The sequence below is a fragment of the Populus euphratica genome, unplaced genomic scaffold, assembly GCF_000495115.2.
Source record: "Populus euphratica unplaced genomic scaffold, PopEup_1.0 scaffold959.1, whole genome shotgun sequence".
Lineage (NCBI taxonomy): Eukaryota > Viridiplantae > Streptophyta > Magnoliopsida > Malpighiales > Salicaceae > Populus > Populus euphratica.
The window spans coordinates 61,302-71,307 of record NW_011500822.1 but is presented as its reverse complement, the minus strand read 5'-3'; the positions used below and the strand labels follow the sequence as shown (position 1 = coordinate 71,307).

Here is a 10,006-nt window from a genome sequence, read left to right as displayed (position 1 = left end):
ATTATTGTTCTACGTTATGTCATTGGATAAAAAACAAATATAAAATAAAATAATATCTAAGCAATGAAAAACTTATTGACAGTATTATTAAATTTAACTCACTAGATCAATCTTAAAATTTTTTGATCATCTAACTTTAATTACAAATCAAACCATTAGAAAATTGTCTAAGTATGATCTAGTTGACTTGAATTGTTTAAAGACAATGTGAACAACTTAAAAAACATGGTTTGACTTTAAAAAAAAATTCAAGATGAAAAGTTTTTTAAAATATTGAGATGATCATATATTTGATCGACCTAGATCCATCCATGTTAATTAGCTAATCTCATGTCCCGAGTCATGTATCCTATTAGGTTTAATAACTTTATTTTGTGAAACTATTTTTTTATTTAATTATATGATTTTAAAAATAGACGCTCATAACATCAAGTACCAATCTAATATCGGGGTGTTTATTTAAAACCTTCATAACCCTTATTGAAAGCAAACCAAAACACATTATAAAACCTAATCTCCAATCAACTCAATTGAATTCGTCAAATCCGTAATCTAGATAGTGAACTTCACTCAGTTTAATGACTTTTTTAAAACTATTTTTTATTTAATTATATGAGAAAAATAGAAGCTAAAATTAATAAAATATCAAGATATTTATTTAAAAACATGATAACCCTACAAAAAAAACAAATTATGAAGCCCAAAAACAACCAGATATTGAAAATATGAAATTGAAGAAAAAAAATACAGCAGGTGACACGTTGCATAGCTACCTAAAATCCAACAACTACTATGATTTTTTACGGTCCCCGCCTAAAAATATGTTTTTGAAGCCATTTTCATCTAAGACATCTCAAAAACACAATAAAAGCCTCTATAAAGCACCTACCAACTCTAAAACACTCTAGAATCACTTGAAAAAAAAATAAAAATTAACTAAATAAAAAAAATCTAAACCAAGCTTGATTTATTTTTTTAGGCAATTTTAGAGAAAAATACCACCACCATTAAACTCTCATTGTTTAATGGAACTTTTAGACACTAATAGTAATGAGTTTTGTCATTAAAAAGAAAAATATCATCACTATTAAACTCTCACTGTTTAATGGAACTTTTAGACACTAATAGTAACGAGTTTTGTTATTAAAAAATGATTATTTACAAACTTTCTCTTTATTTCATTATTTTTAGACAAATTTTTATTTTTCTTTTAAAATATAAAAATGAAAATATTAAAAAAAATAAACTTTTAGATGATAATTAAAATTTTAAAAACTAAAGGGAATTTGGAGTAAGAAAAAGGAAATGAGGTGGGCTAAAGATAACCTTTTCTATTAAATTTAAGACTGCCCATGAAATTTTTAATTACTTTATACTTTGGTCCTCCATTGTTGGGTATATTTTCTATCCTTAACAATTTTTTGCAAAATGTTCATTAATTTGGGCATAGAAGATTGCAACTAAAAAAAAGAAATATGAGAATGAAAAATGAAAAAAAAAAGTTATTGAGGATTGCTACTTGTTTTATCTAATTTTTTTTTTTTGTATATTTTGTAAATATTGAAATGGTTTTAAGGACATGTTCAAATATAAAAAACATTTTTTATTTTTCAAATCCATTTCTAGTTTTCATATATATATAAAAAAAAAACGTTAGAAAACATCAATTTTACATGATTGTAGACTATTTTGCAAAACAAAAAACTAAACATGTTCAAATTAATATTTTTTTTTTTCATTTTCAATAACAAGTATGACAATGAACAGTGAACACAACTAAAAGCATATTTGATGGTATGATAAAAATTAATTTTTAAAGTGTTTTTTATCTGAAAATATATTAAAATAATATATTTTATTATTTTTTAAAATTTATTTTTAATATCAAAATGATTTATAAATACTAAAAAATAATAATTTAAAACTAAAAAAAATAAAACTTTGAAAACACGACTAAACAACAATGTCAAATAGAACTTCAATCTTTAAGGAATAAATTGTAACCATGCCATCTTGAACATCAAGCAACCTGCATAAAGTATAACTTCAACTCTTAACATGGTTAATTTTGTTAAAATTTAGATAAAACTTGATTTAATTTTAATTTTTTTTTTTAAAATTTAAAATAATATTATTTTAATTCAAATTGATTTATCCAACTCATAACTCAAGTTTTAAATCATGTCATAAATTTTATAGCTTTGATTTTGATCAAGTTTACAATCTCAGTATAAAAAAATCTATTTTCATCATGATTTTTACTTATTCTCGTCCAATTAAATGAGCAAAAACATAATTTTAAAATTCAAAAATAAAAGTAGAATTAAGCTTAAATCAAATCTTGACGGATCTGTAGATCCAAGTATTCACTTTTCTTCCTTCAACACGGCCAAAATAAAATTTCTCCTCCAACACACCACCCCAACCCCATAACTTCATGAAAGGTTGATTTGCATGTCTATTTTCTTCCGTCTAAGTTTCATAGTCAGGTCTCTCATAATTTGGACAAAATCATGGTGCTGTCCAAGTAAATGACAAGATACTAGGTCCTCCGGTGATTTTACAATGGCAACCATTGCTATTGATTGTCACTGCTTCTCCTATGAATTAGAATAGTGCATGTTTTTAATTTTTCAATTTGATTTTCAAATATTTTATCCCTCCATTTAGTCTTTTAAACCACCATTTAGTCTTTTAAACCAGATTGAAATCCAATTACTTTTGATTTATTAAGAAATGATGAAATTAAAAAATACATCACCAAAATAAAAATAAAAAGGATAAGTAAAATAAATGGCAACTTAGAATTTTATATGACATGTTCAATTTGGTTCCTTTACTTTTTAATTAATAAATGGTTAGTCTTTTAGTTTTTAGAATGTAATTTTAATACCAAACTTTATTTTCTTAATTTTTTAATTTTTTTTCCGAGAAAAAGAAGAGAAAGAGTTGTCAAATGATATTAGAGATAGAAAAAGTTATCATTAATACCTATTTCAATATAAAAAATGTCGCTTTTAGTGTCATTGAGATCTATTTAACAAGAAGAATTTTACCTAAGTGTTATTTTTTCTAATCCTTGTCTGAGAAGGTGGATTTTTTCATGTTTGAGTTGATTTTAGTTTATCCTTGTCTGAGAAGGTGGATTTTTCCATGTTTGAGTTGATTTTAGTTTCTAAGCTTTTTTTTTTTTTTATGCCATAAATAAGTTTGCTTAGGTTTTTAAAGTGTTTTCTATGTATTTTTAGTTAAAAATTGATTGAAAATTAGTTTTTTTTTTAAAAAAAAACCTTGGTTTTCCGATGATCTTATAGTTGTCGAATTCTGCAAACAACAGACGATGCACTGTCAACTTAATTTAAAAAAAAAAACATTGAAGCGGACAACAAATCATCTAAGCTCTTTTTTTATCAAAAGACCTAGGTTTGCTAGGCCACTAAGCCCATGCATTTAAGCTCTTTTTAGGCTTTTTTTTATTAGGTAAAAGATAAATTTAATAAAAAATAATTAAATATAAATGAATTCATGATCTAAGTAATAGATTTAACGGGTTAATTCACAAAGTTTAGATCAATCCAATATTTTATTATCTAAATATTTTTTAAAATATTAGATTGAATTTTATTTTTTTAGCAATTGGTTTATTTTGAATTTGTTTCCATGATCTATTTTACTTTTATATGGAACTAACATGTTCAAATTTGATTTTTACAAGATTATCACAGTCTCAAAATCTCAATCATGGCTGTAACAAATTAACATAAGTTGACTCAGGCCGCTTCAGTATGTCATCACGTCAATATTTAAAAAAAATCATTTTGTAAATTTTTTGTTCCTTTATTTTGTTTTCTTTCAATTTCATCCTTTAGCTTTTTGTAAAATATTTTTTTCTATAATTAAGTTCAAAATAAAATAAACCAAACTATTGGACTTCATAATCCGAATCACAGGCTTACAAGTTAGGCTGCAAAGCCCGAGTCAATCAAAAAATTTATTGTTTTAATTTTATTCTTCAAGGCGGAAAAGTCTTTTTAAGCATTTGGTTTATTTGAGTTGGTTTTTATAATATGTTTAGTGTTAGTTTTTGTAGGATTAATTGGTTTCAATTTTTTTTATAATGTTTTTATCATCTTGATTAATTTTTAAATCCAAACAATATTATTATTAGTCAAATGCAAGTCAATGGCTCTTGGTTAAAGCAAACTCGAATTTTTTTATTTATTGGATTTGTTATATCAAATTTATATATATTTTTCTTTTTTATATATAATATAAACTAGAAAAGCTGTAGTTTACATTCTATTTTGAGTTCAATAAAATCATTTTTTGTTAATTTTTATAATCACGTTGTCCGATAAAGACAACCATCTTTGTTTTATAGCTATATCTATCATAGTTTCATAGAAATCGTAGGGTTATTTAGCTAATATCCAAATTGACTAAGCTGGAGTTTTTATTTTGTTTATTTTTAGAAATTATTTTATTTATTCTTAAAATATTTTCCATGAAAAATTAAGAAAACATGTTTCCCGAGTACTGATTTTCTCAAATAGAAAAGAAAAATTGTGTTTGGCTTACCTTAAAAATAATAAGAGAAATGGATATAAAATATTAGATGACCCAAACAATACCCTTAATTTTTTTTTATAAAAGATTTGGAAAACAATTGTTTTGATGTGTTCCAGTTTTCAGAGAATTAGAAAATGTGTTTGCAAGATTTTTTTCTTTTTCAATTACTAAAACACGTTTTCTTTAGTTTTCTATTTCTTGAAAAAAAAAAGAGTAGAAAACTAGAAAATCTCCTACAGGTAAACACAAATAATTTCTAGGGTTTTTTGTATACTGAAAATAATTTCTAGGTGTGCCGACACTGAATTCTCCAGAAGTTAAATTGCACGGACCGAAGCACTCAAATAAATTCATAGAATCTTCTTGTAAAAGATTTGTTAAGAGAAATTATAAATTTTGTATAAAATACTATCTAATTGCTTCTTCAAGTCTAAATCATAAAGTAATTTAATTAGTCAAGTTTTAAATTTATTAATAAATATAAGTTTAAATGCTCTAAAACTATTAAAAATTTACATAATTATATAAGATTAGTAAAGAACATGCAAACTATCTCGAATACCTAAAAAACAAGTTTAGTAACGAGAGATATTTGTTTCAACTCGATTCACATCCTCCATGAATGAGCTGCAACGATCTGTAGAACGAGTTGAGTTATTCCAATTGTTTTACAGCCTTAACTAAGCTCCAAAAGCCTTCACACAAGCTAAGTTGGAACTCCATGCAATATAAGCAAGCAGAGGATTGGTAGCAGTACCTCGCATCTGTTCTATCTTGCATGATTTGTTCAGTGGGGTAGATACATCATGGTTCTAGGCACAGGGTGGATTATCCCACAAAAATATTCTTTATTCACCATACAAAGCAGCCACAGCGTGAAAAAAACTAATCTATGTACAGATATTACTTCTCTATATCAGCAAATGATGCCAACTCATGTTAAATAAGAATCATTGCAGGCTAGCTAGCTCAGGTGGCGTGTTTCAAAAGAAAATGCCACCTCTAAATGGAGAAATTTGGAAATTGTCTCCCAAAGTCGGCAGTATAATCAGTGATAAGGCGGCAGAATTCCAGAATTTTCATAGTTATGCACTTGTCTCTCGGCTGCAACGCTGTCGAGAATTACTCTTGTTTTGATTTAGGAGGAAACCTGATGACACAAATGCAGATAAATAGAAAGTTGATTTGGAAAGCATAAGGTATTAACCCTAGCAACTTCCTACTCTAACAAGATTGTATCAAGAAAACCATATTTGTCAGCTCATACTGTGCAAATGAATGAACTAGACCATAGGTAAAATTCTAATAATTGTGAACTTTAGTGATATCAACTCCTCAAATACATGCTATGAGGACCTCAGAAAGGATCCGTAATATTCACCAAAAAACTTGGCTTTAAGCAAAATCTTAACCAGTTCTTTTATTCAAATAAACTAAACTGGACCACTAAATCCAACACATCATCACCAATGAAATAGCAACTCTTTCACTGGATATAAACAATGCATTCGAGTGAAATTGCAGTTCTACACTGGATGTAAAAAATACATGATGAATATTCAAGATATTGCCAACAGGAAACCATGCTAATTTCAAGAATACGCTATAATGATAGTATGAAGAAAAAGTATCAATGCAAGCATCAATTGAATGATGAATTTTGGTTTGACAAATAGAATGAGAAATTTTTGCGGTGGAAAATCGATATGAAATGGGAAAGCATATGGTGCCATTCAAAAGAACTACTGGGAATCATTTGCAGCACTTCAGATATTCACTTACATAAATATTTTGCAGTTTGTAGTTCATTGCCATCACAACACTTAGTCGTGATACCAACAACCATAGAGGATTTATTTGATGGATGTTCAAAATGATAAAAAAATAAAAAAATAAAATAGCATCAACGTGTAAAGAGAAAAATCGAATGTAGTAAACCTAGTGTGTTCAAAAAGATAAAAAAAAAAAAAAAATATAGCATCAAATTGTAGAGAGAAAAATCGAATGTAGTAAACCTAGTGCAAGACCATATATTTAATCACCTGCTGCTTAGGTTCATCTCGACTTGTGTTATTCGCCATTTGACTTGTATAGAATCCTGAATTCCGCCCATTTATGCTGGAAAAACCTGCCGATGTGTTCACAGCAAATCCACCCCTATTCTGATGCTGATATCTTTGGCTTCCTGGGTTGCATGTTTCAATGCTAGCATTCTTAACAGGAACATTGCAAACATACCGGCATTCTGTTCTCCAAAACTTCGAACTCAAGAATTCTGCACCAGGAAGATTGCAACATGTGTTCTCTGCATAGTTAGCTTTAGGAATTCTTCCACTTGATACTGCCAAATCATATGAAATTTCATTCACTGCCATCTCCAGGCCATGAACACGTGTCTCGAGAGAGTTTATACCAACCTGGGACCTCCCGATGTATCCCTAAATTCAAGAAAAGGATGGGACGATTGAAGTCAGCATTTACTTTTCAACATTTGAGCACCACAGTATTTTCCACTTAAGTGATTGCCAAGAAAGCATTAGTAAACAATAGAGAACACAATAATTGGGTGTTCATGGCAGGATTGCATAAAAAAGCGGATGGATGGTGGAATGTTGATGCATGGTAAGGGGTTTAATCTCTATTGAGTGGGGGTAGCAAATGTGACCATTAATTGAAGACACCATCACAAATTATATAGAGAAAACATGCTTTATCTCATCTAAGCAAATGGTCCCAAAAGAGCGGTAGCAAGCAACAATATGCTGTAGGCAAACTGAGGAAATGAAAGCCTTCACAATTGGCATCAATGACTTGTTAGTTATGGATAAGAGAGGGAAGCCACGGAAGGAGAGATCAAAATTCAACTATTGATTGTACCTTGAGAAGGTCTAAAAGACTAGACTGCTGGTTTTCAATCTGAATAAGCTGTTCACGGATTAAAGACAGATCCTCAAAATCTTTGTGGTTCTCATAAAAATCTTCAGTAGAACTGCTCACTTCAACATCTTTGTTGTAACAGTTTTCATCCTCCTGAAATGGAACCACGCGTGACCCAGATTTCAAACCACTGAACTTGTTCCATTTATCATCTCGGATGCTACCGAAGAGGACACGTCTTGTTTCTCGCATAGAACTTGTTCCATCCCCATTCTGCACTGATCCCAAAACTTCAGAATCATGCCTTGTATCATCACCGCTAACTTTTCCTTGTGGTGTAGCAATTTCAATTTTCCAAGCAGACTGTCTATCATGGCCCAGCTTGTGTAACATTCCTGTCTTTGAATTGTGGTCATTGCTCTTTGCGGGGCTTTGTTTTTTGGCAGCTGTCATGGATGAAGCATCAGAAGGAGGGAACCTAATTGCAGGGACTGTTTTCTTAGATAAAGGAGTTCTGAAACCAACGTCTTTAGAATTTTTGGAGGCAGAGGAGATGCATGTACCAGCAACATTATCTGGTCCCATGGCAAAATCCAACAAGAACATAAATTGATGGTGTCAAAATTTCCGATACTGATTGTCTTCACTACAAAGACTAGTAATAGTAGACTAACTTCAACGTTAATGTCACGCTTACCAGATCTTTGAACCCTTCTGAAATCATCAATCATAATAAATAAGATTCATAAGGAGAGAAAAGAAGATGATGATACCTATAGAAGAACATGTAGATTGAGATGGAACTGAACTTTCCTGAGAAATGCCTGGTACTTCCTTCCACAACTCCAATGTAAGATTCATAGTCTCCCTGACCACCTTTACCTTTTTTTTTATATACACGAAAATTATATCAGTACGAAATTGGCAACAGTCGGAATCAAAACACTCATTGATCTATTGCCAGCAATTTAATTTAATTTTTTACCTTCGAACTGCAATCTCTTCTGATTAAAAAAGAAGAAGAAGAAGAACCTTATAATCTGTACACATTTTCTCAGCAACCAAGCAAGTCCCAAGGAAATAAAAACAGAGAGAATATTAACTGCACTCCATACCTTATCAAACCTCCTGGTCTCTAGAGAAGTCAAACAGGTAGCTTTATGTTCCTTCGCCAACTTCTTCTCCATTGATGCCACCTTCCCTAAGGCCTCAGCAGCGGCTTTTCTGGCGGCCCAATCTTCACTACACAAAAACTCAACCAAACACGGCACTAACCAATCCAAAATTCCCTTACTTGACGCCCCACCAACGCCAACAATACTCCTAATCACACTCAACAAAGCCGCCTTAGCTTTAAAACCCTCTCCTTTAACCAGCTTTCCAAGCCTCGGCAGCACCTTCCTTAACTGCTCTACCTCTGGCTCTGGCGCTGCCTCAATGGCCGCCGCCAAACACAAAGCTGCCCCGATCTGAGCGTTGAGATCCTGATCAATAATCAGCAAGTCAATAAGCGGCTTGGAGAGAGTTGAGAAGGGGGGGTCCGTGATCTGAGAAGACATGGCAAAGGTGGCTTCGACGCAGGCAGAGCGGACGGCAGAGTCGGGGTCACGGAGGCGGCGAGTGATGGTGGATATCATTTTTGAGAGGTGGGGTGAGAGGGAGTTGCCATGGGAGCGAGAGAGGAGAGTTAAAAGAGAGACGCATTGTTTTCGGACAGGAGATTTAGAGGAGGAATCAGTGTTGTGAATACAGTTTAGGAAATGTGAGAAGGAGTCGGGAGTAGACAAGTTTTTAGCTATGGACTCGAGCTCTGTGGTGGCAACGGAGACAGTGTCACGGTCGGAGAGCTTGTTGAGACAGATTATGACACGGTGCTTGAGATCATTGGCAACCGGCGGTTTTTGGAGAGGAGACATTTTTGTTTGGTAATTAACTTTCTAGTTTCGGTGTTTATTTTGGCATTGCTGTGGCTGTGGCGGGTGAGCGGGTGAGGAGGTGAGATGGTGGCAACTGTGCAAGTTAGTTGACACTAATTTTCAGAGAGGTGAGTCTCTTGGGTGCGGGTGCAATGTTTGTGAATGAATGAATCGATATTCATATTTAAAATGTTTCACTTTCCCACATTTAGTTGCAATTTTTTTTTCACTCCTCTTACTTTACTTTTTAAGCACATTGGTCTCAATGTTTTCTATAATTACAAGACCCGGTCTCAATCCGCTTATCTACCGAGTCAAGATCTAGCCCCGGACCGGTTTAGTGAAAAAAACCCAGATTAAGAAAAAATTAATATTATTTAGGATTTTTTTATTTTTAAGAATTAAATTAACCTCTCTGATTTGCAAACTTTGAACCGGGTTGACTTCTAGGTACCATGTTGTTTTCTAGGCTTACATGACAAACATATATGAGTTGGTATGTAGCTGTGGCTGAATTACAAAATATTAAAAGAGAAATGATTTGTTTGGTGTCACGTTAACTTCTGTTTTTTTATAATGTTCTTGAAATTATTTTTTATTTAAAAAATATTAAATTATTTAAAAAAATTAATGTGCTAATATTA

At 31.4% G+C, this 10,006-nt stretch overlaps 1 protein-coding gene and 1 long non-coding RNA gene across 4 annotated transcripts; both read right to left on the bottom strand.

The window, feature by feature from the left end:
• Positions 1 to 5,278: 5,278 nt before the first annotated feature.
• LOC105116482 (microtubule-associated protein TORTIFOLIA1-like) lies at positions 5,279 to 9,504 on the bottom strand. Of its 3 annotated transcripts, none has more exons than XM_011013868.1 (5): positions 8,562 to 9,504; positions 8,220 to 8,328; positions 7,447 to 8,021; positions 6,612 to 7,007; positions 5,279 to 5,719 (listed from the first exon to the last, which is right to left on the bottom strand). In XM_011013868.1, exons 1-5 carry the CDS (start codon positions 9,360 to 9,362, stop codon positions 5,708 to 5,710), a joined length of 1,893 nt encoding a protein of 630 aa, XP_011012170.1. In that variant the 5' UTR covers positions 9,363 to 9,504; the 3' UTR covers positions 5,279 to 5,707. The 3 variants fall into 3 exon arrangements, with proteins under 3 accessions (XP_011012170.1, XP_011012173.1, XP_011012171.1); XM_011013871.1 differs by lacking the exon at positions 5,279 to 5,719 and having other exon boundaries at positions 6,761 to 6,844; positions 6,987 to 7,007; XM_011013869.1 differs by lacking the exon at positions 5,279 to 5,719 and having other exon boundaries at positions 6,997 to 7,082.
• Positions 6,277 to 6,617, bottom strand: LOC105116481 (uncharacterized). The gene is made up of 2 exons (XR_840538.1): positions 6,585 to 6,617; positions 6,277 to 6,507 (listed from the first exon to the last, which is right to left on the bottom strand). It is a non-coding gene; the product is annotated as an uncharacterized LOC105116481 (long non-coding RNA).
• Positions 9,505 to 10,006: the final 502 nt, after the last annotated feature.